Source organism: Crotalus tigris, unplaced genomic scaffold (assembly GCF_016545835.1).
Source record: "Crotalus tigris isolate CLP2741 ecotype Arizona unplaced genomic scaffold, ASM1654583v1 scf7180000024342.5246164, whole genome shotgun sequence".
Lineage (NCBI taxonomy): Eukaryota > Metazoa > Chordata > Lepidosauria > Squamata > Viperidae > Crotalus > Crotalus tigris.
This window is the reverse complement of record NW_024100512.1, coordinates 4,686,082-4,710,329: the sequence shown is the minus strand read 5'-3', so window position 1 is coordinate 4,710,329 and position 24,248 is coordinate 4,686,082. Positions and strand designations below refer to the sequence as shown.

Sequence of the window (24,248 nt, the reverse complement as noted above, 5' to 3'; positions counted from 1 at the left end):
TAAATCTTTGTTTTGTTAACCAGACTTGTCTTCGTATTGTGAGTATCAAAATTTGGGGGTTTTACATCTCACACTGCCACAAAGAAGAGGAAGTCAACCTATTCTCCAAAGCACTTGAAGGCAGGACAAGAAGCAATGGATGGAAACCAAGGAGGAGCAACCTAGAACTAAGGAGAAATTTCCTGATAGAACAATTAATCAGTGGAACAACTTGCCTCCAGAAGTGGTGAATGCTCCAACATGGAAATTTTTAAGAAGACATTGGACAACTATTTGTCTGAAATGGTATAGGGTTTCCTGCCTGAGCAGGGGGTTGGACTAGAAGCCCTCCCTTCCAACTCTGTTATTCTATTCCTACTCTTATTCCTAGTCAATGTACATATTTAAGACGGAACAATAGAAACTGCAAAAAGATCAGCATCCTGTTATGGAATAACTTGCTAATATAACAACTTTCTCCACGGAAGGTATAGATCGCGGGTGGCGGAAGCAGGAACAATAGCAGCCTCTCTAGGCATCTCGGAGGTTCTTCTTTTTTCCGCCTGGTTGGGGAGGGAAAAGCAGGGTAAAGGTTGGTTGGAGAGGAGAAGCCAAAAGCCGGGAGAGTTTCGTTGAGTGATCTCGATTCCGAAGCAGCCATGGCGGAACAACCTAAGTCCCCTCAGGCTCCTATTAGCCCGGTAAAAAACTTCTTCGCGGGTGGCTTTGGAGGCGTCTGTTTGGTCTTCGTGGGACACCCACTGGATACTATCAAGGTGAGGGGGGGAAGGACTACAACCCCCGGTAGACACTGCGCGAGTGGGAAGGCGAGGCATACTTAAAACAAGGGTCGATGAACTACCATTCCCAGAATGCTCTTTGTGGAAGGAGCCTCAGAATTATTTTTCTCAAGGAAAAGAATTAGCACTCCTGAGCAGGGACAGACTTGACACCAGTTTAAACATGTGAAAGAACAGAGTTTTAAAAATATGTTTATTTACATGTCAGATTTATAACCCACCTTTCCTACTGGATCTCAAGTAGATCACAGTAGCATTTCGTTCTCCAATTTTTTTTTCTACAGCAACAACCTTGTGTGGTTGGTGGAAGGATGTATGTTTTGGTGATAGTCCAAAGGCACTCTGAGCTTCTGTAGCTGAGAATATTTTTCCAATCTAAGTTTAAACTTTATTTAGCACATTGGCTCTGGACCCTTGGATCATTACTCTTCTTCATAATCCTGAGTAAAATGCAACAGACTAACCTATGGAACAATGAACTATAGTTTGTTGAATGAGCCTAATTGCTTGGACTGGACAAATAATGATGAATCAGAAACTACTTTGGCTGTGACCACAAACACACTAAGTTCAGAGTAGCTAACCCATTTTAGTCTCATGGTGGGCATGCCCATTCAATTGCTGGCATAACGCACACAACAGAGTCTCTAGGTCAGAAACAATTGCTGGGCACAATAGTTTGCAGGGCATAATTGGAGATGTTGCAGTTGACTTTTAAAGCCTCAGATAGCTGTAGGTCCTGCTATCTAAGGGACCACCTTTGTCCTCGGTAAGATCTCCAAGAGACGCCCTTTTGCCTTCTGACATGTAAGAGATTGTCTTGTGTTGATTATTTATTTTTTTATGTTGTAATCCTTGAGAGAGCCAGTTTGGTGTACAGATTAAAGCATCAACTGGAAACCAGGAGATTATGTTCTATTCTCATTTTGGTCATGAAGCCAGCTGAGTGGCCTTGGGCCACTTTCTCTCATTTTAAGAAACAGGCAGTAGCAAATCAATTCTAAAAAACCTTGCAAAGAAAACTGCAGGGACTTGTTGAGGCAGGATCTGAGAATCAGACAGGATTAAACAGAAGGGGGAAAAAATCATCCTTGAACATTTGCCAGAACAAAAAAGTGAAGCCTAAACTAAGTAAAAAGGTGAAAGGTGATTATATTTGTTTAAAAAGGAGAAATAAAAGCAGAGAAATGTGGCATTCTTAGATGCTCTGCTATTCCAAATTAACACAGATCAACTGATTCTTTTCCATATGTCAGTCACAGTCCCCAGCCCCTGTACCAGACCATGGTCTGTTAGGAATTACTACTTAACAAATCTTTTTATTATTTATACAGATACGAAAAGATTGGATCTTAAAATGCTATAACTATTCAATATACAGCTTTCTTTGTGTATCAGATTTAAACGATAAAAAACTGGAGCTAAGTACACTCTGACAACACTGATGTTTTTTCACATGCATCTTTGCAAAGATTTATTAGTCAGTATTCAGATATCTTCCAGACACTGCCCTTATTGTCATGCTTGTATTAAAAAAATGGGTAAGGTAAAGGATACTTGAAAATATATTCTGTAAATACAAAGGCAATTTATAGGTGGAAGTTACTATTTTGTTGGGGGATAGGTGATGAGCTTATGGATACCTTCTTTGGCACCAAAATCAGTTCTGAATATGTTGCTAAGAAAACTGCAGGGACTCATCAATTTATTAATCAGAAATCAAGACTGATTTGAAGGCACCAAAACAATAGCAACAACAACAAAAACTAGGGTTGATAGGAGTGAGAATTCAGAGAATGTTATGGTAAGTCATTAATTTCTAATTGGTTATGTCCCCCATGGCACCTGTTTTGTTCATTTAATTCATTTATTCAACCTAGGCACTGCTCAACTCCAAACTGACTCTGGGTGAAGTATATATAAAACCAAACAAAAAAGAAAATATAATGAAATTATAAATATATATATATACATTGCTTACTGGTGTACACCGCTTAGAGAGTGCTTGCACTTAAAGCGGTATATAAGTCTCATAAATAAATAAATAAATAAATAAATAAAAGAGAACAAGAACTTACAGTGTCTCCAGATAACAACACATTTACCCCCTCCCAAACAAATCCAATAGAGACTCCGAGTGCTGAAGCCCAAGGCTGAAATGCCAAGCTTATGATTGTCCATGCTTCTTCATCTAGAAGCAAAGCTACTATGGTAGCATTCTATATTTTCTATTTCTTCTGTGTTTCAGGAGATACCATAAAGGTAGCCCTTGCTTTACAACCACAATTAAGCCCAACATTTCTGTTAAGTGAGTTTTGCCAGACAGTTGTTAAGTGAGTTTTGTCCCATTTTACGACTTTTGCAACACTTAACAGTTGTTAAGTGAATCACTAGAGTTGATAAGTTAGTAATATGGTTGTTAAATGAATCTAGTTTCCCCATTGACTTTGCCTGTCGGAAAGTCACAAAAGGTGATCACATGACAACCATCATAAATACGAGTCAGTTGCCAAGTATCTGAATTTTGATCATGTGACCATGGGGATGCTGCAGTGACTATGTGTGAAAAATGGTCATAAGTCACTTTTTCCAGTGCCATTGTAACTTCGAATGGTCACTAAATGAATGGTTGTAAGCTGAGAACTACCTGTATTTAGGCTTTGTATTTGTACTAATCCTAATAGAAAAAAAATGCTATTTACTTCTGGAGATGTTCTGATTGATCTGAATGCCTATTGATAACAACTGTTCATCTGTTTCTCAGGTGCACTGTGTCTTTTTCCTTTTTCCATTCCCCCTTTCATTAAAAAGTAACTGGTAGAATTGGGAAGGGCAGATCTGCCAATGGTAGAGTAGATTTCAAAGGTCTTGGGTTCAATTCTCTATCTCCAGATAAGGTGGAAAAAAACACAAAACATACTTCCCCAAACTTTCTGAAGCTGCTGCTGACCATTATTGGATATACTGAGATGGACAGACTAATAATTTGTATTATTATGAGACTGTTTTCTGAGTTTCTTGGAAAAGAAGAGGAATGGGTGATTAAATCAGATGTGGATGGATATTTTCACTTGAAACCTGCCTCCTAATAAATGGACTAATGCATCTTTTGTGTTCCTTCCATGTTCCTTATATTTTGTAGGTCAGGCTACAAACTCAGCCGAAACCTTTGCCAGGACAGGCTCCTCTTTATGCTGGGACCTTTGACTGTTTCAGAAAGACTCTTGTGAAAGAGGTATTTTGCCACCTCACTTGCAGTGCCTTGCCAGACATGTCATATTTTTATGTATATGATTGGAATGGATTTGTGTGGGAATGATACTTGACACTTATACATTCTTGGAGTATAAGCTTGATCTTTTTTCAATGAGAAAAACTAACTAATTGTGAGACGGAAGGAAGCTGTCCAGTTTTTAGGCATAAGTATTTACTGTAAAAGGTAAGAATTCTTTGTTCTTAAAAAAATCATGATTTATTCTTACAAGTCCAAGCCAGATATGCCTTGGATTCATGCATCTTGATCTTTTAAACCACCACAGTCATGACTGTCAATGGTTTACAAGAGCATCTGTCATATAATAAAATAGTAATAGTAAAAATGGTCATAAAAATTAAAAGGCAGGTAGTCCTCAACTTAGGACAAAAATGGAGCCCAAAATTTTTGCTGCTAAGTGAAACATTTGTTAAGTGAGTTTTGCCCCGTTTTATGACTTTTCTTGCCACAGCTGTTAAATGAATCACTGCAGTTGTTAAGTGAACCTGGTTTCCCCATTGACTTTGCTGGTCAGAAAGTTACAAAAGGTGATGATCGCATGACCTTGGGACACAGCAACGATCATAAATATGAGTCAGTTGCTTAAGCGTCTGAATTTTGATCACGTGTCTATAGAAATGCTACTATAATGATCTTAAGTATGAAAAACAGTGTTATTTTTTCAGTGCCGATATAACATCGAACAGCCACTAAATGAACTGTTGTAAGTCGAGGACTACCTGTATTTCAGTTGGAACATCTGGACAATTCCTAACCTACCATCTTCACTAGCTGAAACAATCCTCCAGAAGAGTTCTGTTTCTCTAGATCCTGAAAGGACTAGACCAGGGGTAGGCAACCTTGGCTCTTTTATGACTCGTGGACTTCAACTCCCAGAATTGGTGGCTGGCTCAGGAATTCTGGGAGTTGAAGTCCACGAGCCATAAAAGAGTCAAGGTTGCCTAACCCTGGACTAGACTGATCTATATTAGTGAGCAGTTGCAGAGTCTTGGGGTCTGTGATAAAGAAGCCTCTCCTTCTCACCTTGGTTCTTCTAATCACTAACTAATGGGAGAGGAGTAACAGTTTTTTCTGAGTTGTTTGTATGAGATGGATGGGTTTGGGTTGAAGAAGGCAGCCTTGCAGATATCTGGAATCAAGTTATGTAAAGGTTTGTACGTTAAAAACAGAACTTTAAACTGCATCCAGCTTGGCAACTAACACAGGTTCTGAAGCACTGGAGGAGTATGTTCATGACATCTAATGCCAGTTAGCTCAGAGGTTGTTGTGTTTCATACCACCTGCAGTTTCTGAATGCCTTTAGAGGCAATCCCACGTGTTGCAGTGGCTGAACTGGATTACCCTAAAAAACCACCTCTGCAAGTGGAATCTTGGAAAAAGATGTCTATATGATTGGACAATTGAGATCCCTTTGAACTGGGCAGAAACTTCAAGTAATCTTTGATGTTATATAGGTTGGTTTCTCGGCTTCTATTTACAGTATATGAGTCATACAGAAATTCCATTTTATTCTTTGTGGTTGAGAGGAGCAACCATCTACATTTAATAAATAATATACTGACCTACTATTTCCTACAGGGTGTCCGTGGCTTGTATAAGGGGATGGCAGCCCCCATTGTTGGAGTAACTCCCATGTTTGCTGTGTGCTTCTTTGGATTTGGCTTGGGCAAAAAGCTGCAACAGAAGACCCCAGATGATATCTTGACGTGAGTAATGAAATTGTTCAGACTATTTCAGGGATGCACTCTTGAGGTTTTCCAATCTGCTCTTATTTTTCCCAAAAAATAAACATTCCATCATTGCAGCCAAAATGAAGTTTTATTTTTCTTGGTTATAAATAGAATTTTTTAATTAAAAAAAAGTAAATCTGGCAAATTTTAAACGTGGGACTGATTACACTAGCTATAAACAGACATTATGTGGGTTGTTTCTGTGTAGTTCTCTTCCCAGGCAAAACAGATGGCCATTCAGGAGGTTTTTACTTCAGTATGGTGTACATCCTAAAAGGCTTGTAACACTTTCTCTTCATAGTGATTCAGAGTACGGGAAGTCTTCATGTAGCGATATTAATTGGAGTAGGAATTTCTGTCGCTAAGCAACATGATCCTAAATGCAACATCACATAATCATGCTGCTTAGCAGTGGAAATTCTGGCTCTTCCAGTTGCTGTCATTAAGCAAATCACCGTGAGTCATTAAGTAAGGATACCGTGTTTCCCAAAAGTAAGGCCTACCCCCAAAATAAGTCCTATCTTGATTTTTGGAGGTGGGTCTAATATAAGCTACCCAAAAATAAGCTCTAGTTTTGGGGCGAGGCACACACCTAAACATCAAGTTAGGGCAGGGGTTGGGGGGGTGGAGCTGCCTCACTGCCCAGCACCCACTTACCTTGCAGCCAGGTCTCTCCTTGCTGGCCCACTTCTTCTGAGGCCTCTTCTGCAGCCAGGCCTATATTTCTCAGTCACAGGGCAACTGAGCAACCAAGAACCGTGCTATGGATTCAATCCCTAGCTCGGTTCTGCAAGACCTCAGCTGCCAAGCACCAAGCTATGGATTGAATCCATTCCTCGGTATTGGCTGCTTAGGCCTTTTGGAAAGGCCTGACTGCAAAATGCAGGCCCGAATGCAGCTGCAGAATTTTGGCCCCAGAAGAAGTGGACCGGCTGGGTGGGGCTGTCGATGCCGGAGGTGAGGTAAGGCCTACCTTGAAAATAAGACCTGACGCCGTTTTTGGAGGCAAAAAAAAAATATTCTGGTCTTATTTTCAGGGAAACACGGTATTATGTGGTCGCATTTATTCCTTCTGCCAGTTTCTTCATTAAATTTGCTTGTAGGAAATGTAAAGAAGATTGCAAATGGTGATCATATGACTGGGGAATGCTGTGACCATCATAAATATGACACCCACTCATTCAGCACAAAATGAGACAACTTGCCATGGCCAACTAGTCACCATGGGACAACTAGCTGCGAGACAACTCACTGTGGGACAATTTAACAAATAACAAGAGTTAAATTAATTTCAATTGTACCGTATAATAAATAAAGTCAATGCAGATACAGAAGAGTTACACTGATTTTGATGAAAACGTAATAATAATAATAACAACAACAACAACTTTATTGTCACTTTGAATGTACACCAATCGGCATACATCAAAGTGAAATTTCGTTGCCACCTCCGATATACACTTCTTGTTTGTGGCCAGCTCAAGTTTCAAATCGTCCATTTTAGTCTCTAGGGAGCGAACAATGGCAAACAGGACAGATGGAAATGGAGCTCCATGTGAATTAGCCCTCAAACGGTGCTGTTTGAAATTGTTCTGCTGGCAGCAAGATCTGTTGGTGAGACTTTTAACGGTCTCACCAACAGTTCCGAAACAGCTAGAAACTCGTCATGCCACCAAAGATTGTCAGTCGTATGTTACCTTAGTTCCACCATGTTGCTCAAACACATTAAAACCTTCCCGATCATGTGGCCTATATCCCTTATATCTCTCCCAAAAATGTAGTCACTAATAATAAAAGTAACCAAATAAAACAATTAATACAGCATTGAATTGTCCCATGGGTAATTGGCCGCAGCCAGTTGGCCGTGGTGAGATGGTCATAGGCGAGTTGTGCTAGATCCCATTCAGCACCACTGTAAGTTTGGGCAGTTGCTGAAGGAATGGTCGTTAAGCAAGGACCACCTATATAAAAATCTCATCTATGTGGCATGATAACTATTCTGCAAGGCCCACTTTTGTGATGTACATCACTCATCCTCACTACAAGAGCCATCTGCCCAGCACATTTTCAGTTCTCTCTCATCAACATCATTCTAGATCAATGATAGCGGACCTTTTAGAGACCGAGTGCCTAAACTGCAACCCAAAACTCACTTATGTATTGTCGGGTGCCAGGTGGGTGTGGCCCATTGGGTGGGTGTGGCCTATTGAGTGGGCGTGGCCCATGGCTTCAGTAGTAACGGCAGACTAGGCGGGACTAAAAAGTTCAATCAATCAATTCCAACTTTGCAAGATCTTTTTTTTTCCTGTGAGAAGTTGAAATTGATTGATTGAACCTTTTTTTTTTTTTGCACATGGCGGCAGAGGCCTAAAGCAAAAACTCAGCTGAAGGCCTAGGACTGGGGTGACGGTGTGCGTGCCCACAGATAGGGCTCTGCATGCCACCTGTGGCACGCGTGCCATGGGTTCGCCACCACGGATCTAGATCATAAGGAATTACCAGATTTTACAAAAATCCATTCTGCTTTGTCTACACTTCCTTGCATACTTACTTAAATATTAACATTTTTTTAAAAAGAGGTACTTCCACACAAGCATTTAGAGTCCTGGTTAGCTGGCTGTGATTTTTAGACAATTAAAAAGGACTGGTAAAATGAGTAGGACTTAATTCTGAATGAATATGATTGTAGAAGGCATGTTGTTCTCTGTGAAATGGCATTTTTGGGTAGCTGAAGTTTGATTAAGGACGTTTATAAAACTTTATAAAAACAAAGAGATAAAAGAATTTTGTTTGTCTTTATCTCCCATCTAGTTCAGGGGTAGGCATCGGGGTGTTCTCAGATACTTCCCTTGATGTCCACCATCAAGAGGTTCTCTATCCTCACTTAGTTTTCTCCCCATAATATTGGCATCTGACTTACTGCAAAGCATCAACTTCTACCATCTTATTGATTTGTAGCAATATCTTTCAATACTGCAAAATTCCTATAGGGACCATAGGCAGCAGTCTGGAGGGCTAACTCATCCTCCAATCAACACAATACCACATATTTCTTAATAACTTGCCAGGCACATCATGGTAGACATATGAATGCACTCCCCATGTTATCTGCAAATTCCAGATGTGCCTTCAGCTCAAGTAGATTGTCAGTAGAGGATTTGGAAAATAAAGGCACTCACATTTGTGTTAGTTTCTGGAACAATATTTGCAAGATGCAGCATATGGTGTTTCAATTTTCATAGTCATGTATTCATCACTGTATTCAAGAAGCATGTAAAACATTGAGATTATAAGATTATTACTTTGAAGCTTTCAAATACTGTTACATGTATTTAACCAGATTCATTGCCTAAATCCCGTAGATTAGGATTTGCAACACTGGTTGTAACTCGAGGACTATTTTTAATAACATATCTCATCTGCTCCTTTCTCTCCAACCACTTTATATATCTATCTCTTTCTTCCTCTTTAGTCTACTAGAGGTAAACTAGATAGATAAGATGATTGATAGATAGATAGATAGATAGATAGATAGATAGATAGATAGATAGATAGATAGACAGACAGACAGACAGACAGACAGACAGACAGACAGACATAGCACTTAGACTTATATACCGCTTCACAGTGCTTTACAGCCCTCTCTAAGTGGTTTACAGAGTCAGCATTTTGCCCCCAACAATCTGGCTCCTCATTTTATCAACTTCAGAAGGATGGTAGGCTGAGTCAACCTTAAGTCGGTCAGGATTGAATTCCTGGCTGTGGGCAGAGTTAGCCTGCAACACTACATTCAGACCACTGTGCCACCATGGCTTCTGGATAGGCAGACATACGATGCTGGATTCATTCATAATGCCAAGCCACTATTTCTAAAATAAACAATACTTGACAGTTCATAGACTATATAAATGATAGTTTGTAAATCATTGTGGCTTGAGTCATACAACCTATGAATGCATATATATTTAGCAGTATGAATTAACATGGTACATGAACCATTCTTCTTTCTTTCCTCAGTTTCATAAACTATAGCGCATTGTATAAACAATAACATCATTATTATCTTTAATTAAAGATCCATCACTAATGGATGGATCTTTCCAGGCTTTACCTTTGTTTAGAAAACAGAAGGTTTTTTTTAAAAAAAAAATCATTGTTTTTATACAAAACATTAGATTTATTTTGCAAATGATTCTGCTTTGTTGGCTGCATTTACCTAGATGTGTTGTATTGATAGTTGAGGTAAAAATCTTGAACCATAATATTTATTTGATCCATGTCTGTTTTGGCTGAATTTGACCAGATGGAGGAAATTGGAGCTCTGAATACCACTCCTTGGCTCTTTCTAAGGCATCTGTTTGGGATATAAATGGAAAAAAAAATAATGGCATAATTAAATGTTCCTGCGAACATTGATTTTCATGGCACATAATTGAAGCCTTCACCTCTGAGATTGGACTATCTTTATATTCTTTTTTTATTTAATTGTTGCTGGATTTTTTTTTCTAAAAAAGGAACTTTGGAAGGAGAAATTATTCTTAAACTGTATCTAATATAGCCTAATGCAGACATGTCAAACACGAGGCCTGGGGGCCGGATGCAGCCTGCGAAGTGGTTTCATATGGCCCGCGAAGCCATCCTGGAAACAGTGAGGGAGTGGCCCCTCCTCTGCTTTGGCCCTGGCCTAGGCCAGCCGGGAGCCAATGTACAATTTTATGGTGGCCATCTATGTTCAAACGCATTCAGTCCTAGCTCTATAAGCCCCCCCCCCCCCGCATGGCCTGAGAGGAGCAGTGAGACTCTTCCAACGGACCATGCCTTGGCACTTGCCCCACTTGGCACTTGTCCCACCCCCTTCTGCCAGAGACCCTCAGATCTGTCCCACTCCTGCCCAGGCCCCCACAGGCACCCTTGATGTGAACAATGTAAAGCTGGCCACATCTACCCAGTATGCCACACCCACTTCATCCACGCCCACCCAGTAGGCCGCACCTACCCTGGCCACACCCACCTGCCCCCCCCCCAGGGCAACCACAACGCTGATGCAGCCCTCAATGAAATTGAGTTTGACACCCCTGGCCTAGTGCATCAAGGAGAGAAGCAACCTAAACTAAGGAGAAATTTCCTGACAGTTAGAACAATTAATCAATGGTACAAATGGAAATTTTTAAGAGATTGGACAACCATTTGTCTGAAATGGTATAGGGTTTCCTGCCTGAACAGGAGCTTGGACTAGATGACCTCCATCATCATCATCATCATTATCATCATCATCATCATTATCATAATTATTACCATCATTATCATTATTATCTCTATTATTATCATCGTCATTGTCATCATAATTATCATTATCATTCTTATGTTTAGTCTATATCCCACAATGTAATGTCCACTCTATATAGATATCCTCAGCTGTTTGCAGCAGGAATGTTATCGGGGGTGTTTACAACTGCAATTATGGCACCAGGAGAAAGGATCAAATGCCTACTACAGGTAAGAGAAGAACCTTTCCATGCTCCATCCCACAACTGAACAACATCTTCCTATCCACATTCTTTATTTATCCTTCTTTAGGATAGTTGAGCATATTCACAATCATAATCTTGTTGATAACATGGTTTTCTAAATTTTTGATATGCCCATGTCAGTGTATGTATGTATGTATGCATGTACGGAGAGAGAGAGAGAGGGAGAGGGAGAGAGAGAGAGGGAATATATGCAAACATTTAGATTAAAGTATTATGTGGGGGAGATAAAAATGCTCAAATTTCAGAACATGTCTTATCTCCTGTAGCTATCAGTATTTCAGTTTCCCTAGCATTGTTTCATTGTGATATTAAGATTTCTCTGATGGCTAAAGCTGGAGCACAGAAGTAATTAGAGAAGTAAGATAGGCAAAGTTGGAAATGTTGTTGTCTGATTAGAGATTTCGGATTCTTCTGGATGTTAGACATTACCCTTTGAAGAGCCAAAGTATACGCGTATTCTTTCTCAGTAGATAATTAATTCTGTCCTGAGCAACATTCCCCTATTACGACTGAAAATCCTGGCATGTATATGCATATTATATCAGTAGATGGGATCACTCAATTCTGGCAACTTCATGGATAAGCCAGTACAGTTTTTCTGGCAATAATATAAATGTGATTGATCACTCCCTTCTTCTGTTAGGCCTTCCAAGGGTTCAGTCTAACTTAAGTCTTGATATTCCTGGGAAGTGTCCCATGCAAGTACAAACCAGCCTGACTTTAGCTTCTCAGTTTAGGCAACTTCACCCAAGCATTCTGCTTGCCGGGGCATATACATGATAGTTGGATGAATATTGTGGCTGGGTTCATACTAAGTCAAAAAATAGGTAGTTCTCAAGTTATGACCGTCATTGAGCCTCACAATTACCATCAGGATGGTCATAAAATGGCTCATCACCAGATGACCAGATCCATTTTTTTGTAATGTCATTAAGCAAGTGTCTTGGTTGTAAAGTGACCAGGAGAGTTGTAAAACAAATTCTATCTATCTATCTATCTATCTATCTATCTATCTATCTATCTATCTATCTATCTATCTATCTATCTATCTATCTATCTATCTATCTATCTACCTACCTACCTACCTACCTACCTACCTACCACCCACTTTTATTTTGACAAAAAAGGCAACAAGCATATCCAACACATTTTCCTCCTCCTATTTTCCCCACAACAACAAATAACCCTGTGAAATGAGTTGGGCTGAAAGTGACTGGCCCAAAGTCACCCAGCTGGCTTTCATGGCTAAAGTAGGACGTGAACTCACTGCCTTTTGCTTTCTAGCCTGGTGCCTTAACCACTAGACCAAACTGGCTCTCAGTACACAACAATTGTTCGCTATGACAAAGACAAAGTCCCAGTTACAGTTAGGGCTAATGTTCTTCACAAACGTTTCTACTGGGGCTTCTTGAATGGGTAGAACTGTTGGAAGCCTGCTCTGGGTGCTTAAACAGCTAGAAAAACTTTCTGGGAGAGATGGCAGCTGTGGGTTTATATTTTTTCCCCAATTTTTACCATTTTGATGCATAATCAACAAACTCCTGATTGAATCTCATCTCATGGGCGATTTCTTAGGAAAATTGTTTACATGTGCAGACTCATTTCAACAGTAGCTTAGATTTAGGAAGACAGAATAATTTAAGGAACAGTATGTTATAATCGATGAGGCCATTATTTTTTGAACCGTTTAGATCCAAGCAGCCTCTGGTGAAAAAAAATATGCGGGCCCTTTGGACTGTGCCAAACAATTGTATCGTGAAGCTGGCATTCGAGGCGTGTACAAAGGAACAGTGCTCACACTCATGAGAGGTAGTTGTGGAGAATTGTTCTTAAAATAGTGGAACTGTAAAAGCCCCCTCCCCCCCAAATGTTTTTTTTTTAACCCTGATTACATAATGCACTTGACAAGATAATTATAGAGCGGTGGTTAGCCTATCATGCAAGTCTAATCCCCGCAGAGTTAGCTGGCTGAATTAAATCAGATTTTGAACTGAAGATCTGAATTCATTCAGCCGGTTCTCTGCAGGAATTTGATTCAGCCCCAAATATACTCAACCCCATGTTTCTAAGATCCCTTTTCTACTGCCATTCTGACTAACTATAGACACATGGGGAGAAGGGTAAAAAAAAAATGAACAGAAATGGGAGGTAGGTAGACAGGGCCCTTCAGACCTATCCATGGGAGGTTGCTTGTGACCATACCACCACAGTTCTACAGGTTGTCCTCGATTTAAAACCATTCATTTAGTGACTGTTTGAAGTTACAGTGGCACTGAAAAAGTGACACATAACCGTTTTTCATACTTACAACCGTTGCTGCAATCCCATGGGCACATGATCAAAATTTGTGTGCTTGGCAACTGGCATATATTTATGACTGTTGCATTGTCCCGGGGCAGGGGTAGGCAACCTTGGCTCTTTTATGACTCGTGGACTTCAACTCCCAGAATTCCTCAGCCAGCATGGCTCAGCTTGGAAACCTCTCCCTTTCCCCTCAGCATGGCTGGCTCAGGAATTCTGGGAGTTGAAGTCCACGAGTCATAAAAGAGCCAAGGTTGCCTACCCGTGTCCCAGGGTCATGGGATTGCCATTTAGAACCTTTCCAACCGGCTTCTGACAAGCAAAGTTAACGGAGGAAGCCAGATTTGCTTAATGACTACATGGTTCACTTAGCAGCTGCAGTCACTTGCTTAACAAGTGTGGCAAAAAAGATTGTAAAATGGGGCAAAACTCACTTAACAACTGCCTTGCTTAGCAACTGAAATTTGGGGCTCAGTTGTGGTCATAAGTAAGGACTACCTGTATTTTCTTTCTTTAAAAAATTGCTCATCCTCTTCCCCCCACGCCAAAAGAAACTGAGTCTTCCTTTTCACTAGCTACAAGGACAAAGATGATAGTCAGTACATTAAAGAGCCCAGTTTGACTAACCTTATGTCCAGCCAGCTAACTGAATGACAGAAACATTGTGTGTGAACAGTGCTTATATATCTTATCACAATGTTTATTTACAATATTTATATATTGTTCAACTCACACACAATGACTCTGGATGGCTTACAACAGGGGTCTTCAAATTTGGCCCTTTTATGACTTGTGGACTTCAACTCCCAGAATTCCTCAGCAAGTGTGCCTGGCTAAGGAATTCTGGGAGTTGAAGTCCACAAGTCATTAAAAATCCATAGTATAAAATTCTTAAACCTTTCCCTGTTACAGCGGCAACAAACACAAACCAGACACATGGTCGGCTCTGTATCAACTTGGGCTTCCCAGGCCTGCTGATAGAACCATGTCTTCAGGGCCTTCTGGGACAGTATCAGGTTGAGAGTCAATCTTATCTCCCGGGGGGGGATGATATTCCATAGGGAGGGAGCCACCACAGAGAAGGCCCTTTTTCTCCATCCCGCTCCATCCTTCCCTAATAGGGTGGATACAGTGTAAATGAGAAGAGACTAAATCTTGTTTTCTCTGTCAGTCAAATGAAGGTCTAAAGTAACTGCATTGTTTAGGCCATTATTATAATTCTGCTTAAAGAAAGCTGGCAGGTTTTATCCTTTTTGTCCTTGCCAGTTGGGTCTCTTGACTAGTTCCGCAGTTGTGTCTCTCATTTTTCTAAGTTGGCTCTGTTTATTGGACCAGATGTTCCAGCCAGTGGGATGTACTTCATGACCTATGAATGGCTGAAAAATATTTTGACTCCTCAGGGACAGAGGTAAGCAGAATGCTGGATTTCTCACAAGAACAGCTAAGAAATTCGTTTTATTCTGAAGTAAGAGCTTCATGATAATAGTTTGATGAGATGGGCGGCATATAAATTTAAGAAATAAATAAATTACGAATAATATCATTTGGCATTTATAAAATATGTTTTTCAGGATCAAGTTCGTGCATCTTGTAAGGAAGGCTAATGGATTCATTGGCATAATCTACCATGAATTATAATGTAGCAGAATTACTGGATTTCTATATTGTGATAAGTCATTAAATAGAATTTGTTGAATAAACCACTGTCAGCTATATTTCAGTACTTTTATGCCAAACATTAGGCTTTTATCTCAGGGTTTATATGACTCTACATACAGTTAGAAGCTTTTATTCTAACACAAATTGCAAAAGGACATTTTCTTCTTTTAGCATAGTACAGTTTGAAGGATATCAGCCTGGATTCTTGCTGAATCTAGCAGTTTGATTTAGAATGGCCAGTTCTGATAATATAAGCTTGATGTACCAGTGGTTGTAGCAGTAACTTTTCTACAGAGATCCTGGCAAAGAAATAGTCTTTGCTGGGCAAATTCAGGTACTCCTCTACTTACGACAAAATTTCTGTTGCTAAGCAAGACAGCTGTTAAGGGGGTTTTGCCCCATTTTGTGACATTTCTTTCCATAGTTGTTAAGTGAATCATTGCAGTTGTTAAATTAGTAATACGGTTCTTAAGTAAACATGGCTTCCCCATTGACTTTGCTTGTCAGAAGGTTGCAAAAGGTTATCACCTGACCCTGGGCCTCTGCAACCGTCATAAATACATGGCAGTTGCCAAGCATCTGAATTTTGATCATGGGGATGCTGCATAAGTGTGAAAAATGGTCATAAGTCACTTTTTTCAGTGCCGTGGTTTCTTTGAACGGTCACTAAACAAATTGTTGTAAGTCGAGGACTACCTGTACAGCCCGTTTTGAAGTAAAACTGCTGACTTCACCTGAGGGAATTGCTTATTGTATAACCTTTGCCCCCCCCCTCCCCCGGGAGTCTGAATGAGATGCACCCAGTCTTTCTTTTCTTCTATTTCTTTTTAATAGCCATTTTGATGAATTCCTGTTTGCCCTTTTTCTGCCTGTCTCCTGTTTCCCACAGTGTCAGTGACCTCAGTGTACTCAGAATACTCTTTGCTGGAGGAATGGCAGGGATCTTCAACTGGGCTGTGGGAATCCCTCCTGATGTTCTGAAGTCACGGTTCCAGACAGGTGAGTTAACTGATGCTCCCGTAAAGATGATGGCAGGCAGATTTAAAAGTAGGATTTGTGGAGAAAAGTTATCAATAGGTTTTTATACAAGTAGCCCTCATTTAGTAACCACCTTGTTTAGCAACCATTCTCAGTTACCATAGTGATAAAAAGGCAACTTAGCGACCAGTCCTTGCGTTTTTGACCTTTGTACATCTGTAAAGCAAAGAGAAACTGAAGTAAGATGGTAAGTACCGTTGTGGTTTTACTTGGCAATGCTTTGCTGAATGACCAAGGTGCCAGTCCCAACTGTGGTTGTTAAATGAGGACTAGTTGTCTAAGATGTTCAGAGCAGATCTTACTCCAAATATTTAATCCTTTCCTATTAAATCAGGCAGAACAACTGAAATAGAACAATGCTGTTCAACTATCCTCTTTGCCTGCTATTTTAGATACTTAGAGGTGCACGGAGGGTGGGCCATTGATATCAGCAACTCTCCTCCTTCCCTCTCCATTCTCCATTGTCATCCCACTCTATTCTCATGAGAATGCATGGTTGAAGATTAGATCTCTTAGCACACGTTTGCTCATAATATTTCCTGGAACTCTTCTGAAAATCATTCCTGGGCAACAGTCCATGACAGTCTCTGGTTTAATCTGGCATTAGATGAGGTATTCGCATTTTCTGAGGTGTGTTAGCTAAGCCTAATAGTGCAGAACACATTCTCCTTGTTCTGCTACATTCCCACCTCTCTTCGAATTACTAGTTTCAATGTGTTTAATTCTGGTCACCATGGAAATTGAAGTAAAAGGAGAGTACAGTACAGTCCTTGTTAGGGATAGTCTCATTTAGTGTCTGTTTGCAGTTACAATAGTGATGAAAATAGCTTTACGAGCAATCTTTGCATTTAGGACCTTTACAGATTTGTAAAGCAAAGGAAAGCTGAGGTAAAATCATGAGCACACTTGTGGTTTCACTTACTGACCAGTTCACTTATCAACTGAATTGCTGATTCCAGTTGTGCTCGCTAAAGGAGGACTATCTGTAATCCCATCTTGCATCATACATTAATCATTTTCCAATGAAGCTGGTTCTTGTAGCTGGGCTAAAGATTGAAAATCACATTTTGTTTGCTCAGCTATGGAGAATGTAAAATTGCCTCCAGGCAAAGAATTCAAAAGTTCTATAAACTAGTATGAAAATTGCTTTTTTTCAGGTCACTGCACTAGTCCTAGTATCACATAGCTGGGTAGCTAGTGAAAAAAAATGGAGCTAAAACTTTTTTGGATTCTTTTGAAGAGTAATGACATAAATGTGCTTTGCAATTTGGCAGTTCTTTTCCATAAATTTAGAAAGATTTTCTTAATCTACCTTTTCCCTGTGTGTGTGCTACCTACAATATAATCAGTTACAGTAGTGTTTCTCAAACATGGAGAGTTTGAAGATGTGTGGACATCAATTCTCAGAATACCCTAGGCCAGGGGTATTCAAACTTGGCCGTTTTATGACTTGTGGACTTCAACTCCCAGAATTCCTCAGCCAGGCACGCTGGCTGAGGAATTCTGGGAGTTGAAGTCCACAAGTCATAAAAGGGCCAAGTTTGAAGACCCCTGCCCTAGCCAGTCTGCAGGGAATTCTGGAAGTTGAAATCCATAGATCTTCAAGCTGCTGAGGTTGAGAAACACTGAGTTGAGGTATTTGCCTTGACAAAACAGGCAAGTGGCTAATTACAAGATAATTACTGATGCCTGGTTGCTTAGTGACAATATGGAGTTATCCATGAACCCCCCACCCAAAAGATACTTATGGCCCAGTTTCATAGTTCCAATGATCGGCTTATCCTCCCTCGATCACATGACCACATTTTGAATGCTCAGCAACAGGCCTGCATTTACAGCCATTTGCAGTTTTCAGCCAAAACACCCAATAGTGAACTGTGGATTCACTTAACAACCACCACAAAAAAAGGTCATAAAATCAGGTGATGACCCACCACGACTTACCACTCTATTCGGCAGGCTCCATTATGGTCATAAGTCAAGGGCTACTTGCAGTTGTGCCCAAAGTTCTTCATGCGAGGAAGAGTGCTTCATAGGATGGACATTGGTGAAAACTTTCTTACCTTTTCTTTTCTTGTTTCTTTAGTTTTTACATTTATATTCTTTGGCCAGTTTACATTCTCTTCCTCTTTTACATTTGCAATATACCGGTAGGTTGTGTGCATAATTGGCTATTAAAATGTTTATTACAAAGGGTGTGTCTTACTTTTATTTTTTTAATTGATAGCGAGGGGAAGTTCCATGCTTTACAGCCTGCTTACTCTCTTGGGCATTAACAAAAAAATAAATTTCTACCAAATCAATTGGAGAAGAGGAGTGAAGCGACTTGTCATTCTGCCAGCCTCTTGGCTTCTACGGTTTTGCACAGGAAGGACTTTTCTTTTTTTCATCAGCAATTACTGAAACCAAACAGGCTGTTGAAGAGGAAACAGTTTTCAAACATTCTCAGTTAACCCTCTCACTTGCTTCCTAAAAATTCAGGCAGGTTGATAAAAATAAGATTTCTGTAAGGAGTAGGGGCAGGGACTACCACCTTGTTTTGGTATTGCAGAAATGTGAAAATCTTCCCTCATGGTAATCGTTTATTTTATTTATATTTACTTATAAAATTTATTGGCCACCCATCTTACCATAGGGCAGGGATAGGCAACCTAGGCTCTTTTATGACTCGTGGACGTCAACTCCCAGAATTCCTGAGCCAGCCAGGCTGAGGGGAAAGGGAGAGGTTTCCAAGTGGAGCCATGCTGGCTCAGGAATTCTGGGAGTTGAAGTCCACGAGTCATAAAAGAGCCACGGTTGCCTACCCCTGGACTAGGGTAACTTTGGGTAGCTTACAGTCATAAAAATGTATGTATGCATCTACATTAAAACATGAATAAATTATAACCAAAGGGTTATAATTTACATGGGGAGGGCAGGAGTGGAATGGGAGGATGGTAGAAACTGTTGTTACTTGATCAACCACCTCCACTTTGCTGTTCCCCCATTGGGACCCCAGGCCAACTGGCAGAGCCAGGCCTTTAGGCCTTTACGAAAGGATAGGAGGGTTGGGGCCCACCTCACATTGGAGGGGGGGGGCAAGATGTTCCAGAGGGCAGGAGCAATAGCAGAGAAGGCCCTGCTCTGGACCCCGTCAGTTGGAATAATGAGACTCCCAGGACTCACAGCATGCCTCCTATATTGGCATAAATGGGACAGGCCAGTGCGGTGAGATGTTCCCTCAGGTAACCTGGACCCATGCTATGAAGGGCTTTAAAGGTGATCACCAACACCTTGAATTGCACCTGGAAACAGACTGGGAACCAGTACAGCTCGTGGAGCAGTGGTGTTACAGGAGCCATTCTTGGGGGGCCCAAAACTGCCCACACCACTGCACTTTGTACCAGCTGTAGCTTCCAAATGTTCTTAAAGGGTAGTCCCATGTCGAGCTTATTACAATTGTTCAATTGTGAGATGACTAGGGACTGAAACATTGAGTGCAGGGAATCAATCAATTGTTGTTAATTGAAGAGCATTTGACCACTATAGCCCTGGTGGCGCAGTGGTTAGAATGCAGTACTGCAGGCTACTTTTGCTGACAGCAGTTCAGCAGTTCGATTCTCACCGGCTCAAGGTTGACTCAGCCTTCCATCCTTCCGAGGGCGGTGAAATGTTGGGGGCAATATGCTGACTCTGTAACCTGCTTAGAGAGGGCTGTAAAGTACTGTGAAGTGATATATAAGTCTAAGTGTCGTTGCTATTGCTATGGCAAGAGATAGAAATAAAGAGGATTGGGAAAGAAGAAGGGGGTCTGGTCAAAGCCTCTTGGAGGATGAAGTTCACGAAATGTATTCTGCGTTTTTCAACAGCTCCTCCGGGAAAGTATCCCAATGGCTTCAGAGATGTCCTGCGAGAGCTTGTTCGAGAGGAAGGAGTGATGTCTCTATACAAGGGATTCAGTGCTGTGATGATCAGAGCTTTTCCTGCCAATGCAGTAAGCAAATACTTTGACTTCTGGTTCATTTGTTTATTTATTAAATTTACTGACTGCCCATCTTACCCCAAGGTAACTCTGGGCTGTTTATAATACAGGGTAGTCCTCGGCTTACAACAGTTCATTTAGTTACTGTTACGGCGCTGTAAAAAGTGGCTTACGACCATTTTTTCACACTTATGACCCTTGCAGCATCTGCGTGGCAATTACTCATATTTATGACGATTGCAGTGTGTCCTGGGATCATGTGATCCCCTTTTGCGACCTTCTGACCAGCAAAGCCAATGGAGAGGCCAGATTCATTTTACTAACTTAACGACTGCCAGATTCATTTTACAGTCATGTTACTGCACATAACAACTGTGGCAAGAAAGGTCGTAAAATTCACTTAACAAATATGTCACTTAGCGACAGAAATTTCGGGCTCAATTGTAGTTGTGAGTTGAGGACTATATGTGGAAAGAAGATAACATTTTACCAAACCTAAACACAGTAGGAACAAAATAAATAACCCAAAATAAATACACAACCCTAACTAAAAGATCAGAAGAGCGGGAGTAGAATGAATGGGTGGGGGAGGGGGAGGGAGAGATCCATTATTAATCTGTCAACCAGCCCCAACATGAAGCCTTCTCATTGGAACTCCAAGCCAGCTGACAGAACCAGGTCTTTAAACTCTTGTGGAAGGTCAGGAAGATTGGAGCTGACCTCCCTTCTGAGGTAATCTGTTCCAAAGATCAGGAGCAAAGGCAGAGATGGCTCTTCTCCTGTTAAGAGTTAAGACAGAAAAGTAAGAAGCTAAAGCCTCCCGACAGATCCTCTGGAAAACACTTTATTTTTTATCCTTCTAGCCAATTTTACATCGAAAGTATAGTACCTTTAGTTGGACTTCTGTATTTGATTTACAGGTTTCTTCAGTTCCATTAGTTGAATTTAGAAGCCATTTCTGTCATTCAAGCAACTGTAGCTAATGTACAGCAATACTAAAACAATGAAATAAGTAGGAAACAGTAATAAATCAACAACACGCTTATTACAGATCGTCCTCATTTAGTGACCACAATTTGGACCAGCAGCCCGGTCATTAAGCAAAGTGGTTGTTGAAAGGACGTAAGATCCAGTGGAAACTCCTTGCAGACAACTGTAAAAGCTGACTGTCATTAATTTTTTTACGTAGAATTCAGCATCCTCATGCATACTATTCTGGATGATTCCCCAGTCTTCTAAAGCAGCTTTTGAAGAAACAGACTGCCAGACTGATATTTTTTTTCCTTCCTTCCTCTCCAGCAAGTTTCCTTTGAGCAATGTTCCTCTTGACTGAATGCCTAGCTATTATATATGCCCATGCAATATATTTATTGGAGGTTAATGTTGAAACAGCCCCATTTTGTTGGTATTGTATCTATTAATTAAGCAGAGTAATTCATGCTGTGAAACAGCACATTATTAATGAAAATTCTTCTATAGGAAAAAATATATAAAATATTCCACAAAAAAATGTGAATTTATGTCTTTACTTAATATGTATTTTTTTTTCAGGCATGCTTCCTTGGCTTTGAACTTGCCATGAAGTTTCTTAACTGGATGGCACCAGGTTTTTGATGATTGAAAAGTACGTTCTTAAAGGAACTCGAGGACAAGGAAAAGAACAGCGGTAATTGCATTGGAGGAGAAAATCAGAATTATGAAATAAGCTATAAAGTGACTCATTTTTTATTAATCTTTTTGCCTTACGCTTTCTGGGTGGTGCCCTTTTGCCGTTTGGAATTTTGAGCCAAATCTCCTTCTGTGGAGAAATTCAAGAGGAGTTCACAATCACACACTTGCCTTCTCAATTCAAAAGTACCAAAGTGGTTATGCTGTTGATAGAACATCTTGCTGCTATTAATAGATATCAATGTTTAATTTTTACTCCTCATTTTCCTGTGATGAATAAAGGAAAATGATTTTAATTTCCCTTTTTACATTAACAAAAAAATGCAGTGCTGGTTATGGCACTAAGGACATTCCAAGAAGTCATGGGGTGTTTGGAACTGTCCATATTGTATTTAATTCTCAGGACGGAATTTAAGTAATAGATACACTGATATAGAACATTTGATTGCACTTACATATGTTTGGTGCTATTTGCCATGGTTTCTTGTTAGTTCCTGTGGAATGAATGGGAATATCTGAACAGTTTTGTATTTCTGTTCAAGCCTTATTTACTGTAGTAGGCCTTGCATATACAACACAATTGTAGTATGTTTTGACCATATAAGCCTCCCTTTACTGCCTTATGGTCTCTGACCCAAAGTCTATGGCATGCAATTGCTTCTGTGACATAATTAATATAAAAAGAAAGCCAACTAGAAGAATAATGCAAACATTAAAGAGCCTTGAAGTCACCAAATATAAATAAATATTAAATTAGTGAAGATCTGCTATCTGTTTGTGTATGATGAAAAACCTCAAATAAGTGAATAGCAGAAACGGGGGTAAATCCCAATCATTATGGCTGGAATGGGCAGTCAATATAAAAATGCCTTTCTTTAAATTCAGCTTTGGTCCTTTCTGGATAACTAATGATATCTTGAGAGGCAGCTTTACAAGAGATGGACAATCTTGTATATGGCACACCAGAATATGTATTTTGGTATTCCTGGTACCTATGTTAGGAATGTATTACAATAGTTTCAAAGCAATTTGTGTGCCACCCTAGCAAGCTTTTAAAGTTGGAGGAGCCTGCAATAGGATAACTAACTACAATGCCAGTCTGTTTTAATGTGATCCTCTTGTACACTCATAAATGGGCTTTTAAGTGCATCCCATGTACAAGGACAATAAACAATGTTTACAAAATGTCTCAATGGAACATGCTTAGGACCCAATAAAAGTTGCGTATTGGTTTTCTTGTTTGTTTTGCATCTTGAAATAGTTATATCAGTACTGGAAACATGTCACAGCATTCTGGCAATTTGAAGAAAAGAGCCTTTATCAATGGGAAGGGGCTGAGATATTTGTTAAATTGTATGTGTGAGTCCAGCAACAAAAAGTTGCAGAGTGCAGTGTTCATAAAAAGCTTCAATTTTTTATCCATTTTAGAAGGATGTTCAATGCATTTCCATCTTAAATGGACACTTTGGGGAATTACCTCAGTTTTCCCAAAGTATCTGTTTCAACTTAATTGAAATATGCAATTGTTCCGCTATGTAAGGACAGTCAGATTTTCCAAACATCAAAAGAGAGTCGTTGAATGCAATGAATTTTAGTTCTACATTCAATGAAGTATGGTTTGGTTAAGTTTGGTTCTACCATACATTATAATGGGATAATTTAGTGAAGGGAAAAGTCTCTTGTCCTCAGTCCAAATGCCATTCTTTTATGGCTCTTCCTTCAGACAGAAAGAAGGAAAGAAGAATTATGTGATGTCAGGATAGTGGAACATGAACTCTGGTGGACCAGGATCAGTTCATTTATGGTGGTACATTTTGTGTCAGCTATTGCACTTTATGAGAGAAAAGTCTGGAGTTCTGATTCTTTCTACAAGGAGCATTTTGAAAGGAAGGGTGCAAAGTTTATGGATGGGCCTCTATAAGTTGTCCCAAAAGTGCTTTTTTAAAGGGCTACTGGACTTCCTTAGTTTTTCCTTTGAAAAAAGCACCTTTGGGACAACCATGACCTGGATGACTGGGAATCTCCATAGACCTGCCTCTGTAGGTTTCTCACTGCATTCATGTATCAGTCCATTATTGATTCTCTTGAAAACGCAGGAAGAGGATAGTCTTCTCTTGGCATGGATGTTGGATTTATTGTTGACTGAGAGACTCGTTTGTTTTGCCTGAGATAGAATGACTGTGTTGATAAATAAGTGACTGACTACTTATTTATTGACCATCATTGCTGTTAATTTCTCCTTGGTTTTTTATATTCAAGATCAGGGGTCTTCAAACTTGGCCCTTTTACGACTTGTGGACTTCAATT

General features: G+C 40.1%; 1 protein-coding gene across 1 annotated transcript; it reads left to right on the top strand.

Annotated features, from left to right (window-relative positions):
• The first annotated feature begins 540 nt into the window (after positions 1–540).
• On the top strand, positions 541–23,173 carry SLC25A20 (solute carrier family 25 member 20). The gene is made up of 9 exons (XM_039326677.1): positions 541–755; positions 3,922–4,014; positions 5,632–5,759; positions 11,189–11,279; positions 13,006–13,123; positions 14,951–15,023; positions 16,164–16,273; positions 20,161–20,285; positions 21,825–23,173. The coding sequence occupies exons 1-9, from the start codon at positions 639–641 to the stop codon at positions 21,885–21,887; spliced, it is 918 nt and encodes a 305-aa protein (XP_039182611.1). The 5' UTR covers positions 541–638; the 3' UTR covers positions 21,888–23,173.
• Positions 23,174–24,248: the final 1,075 nt, after the last annotated feature.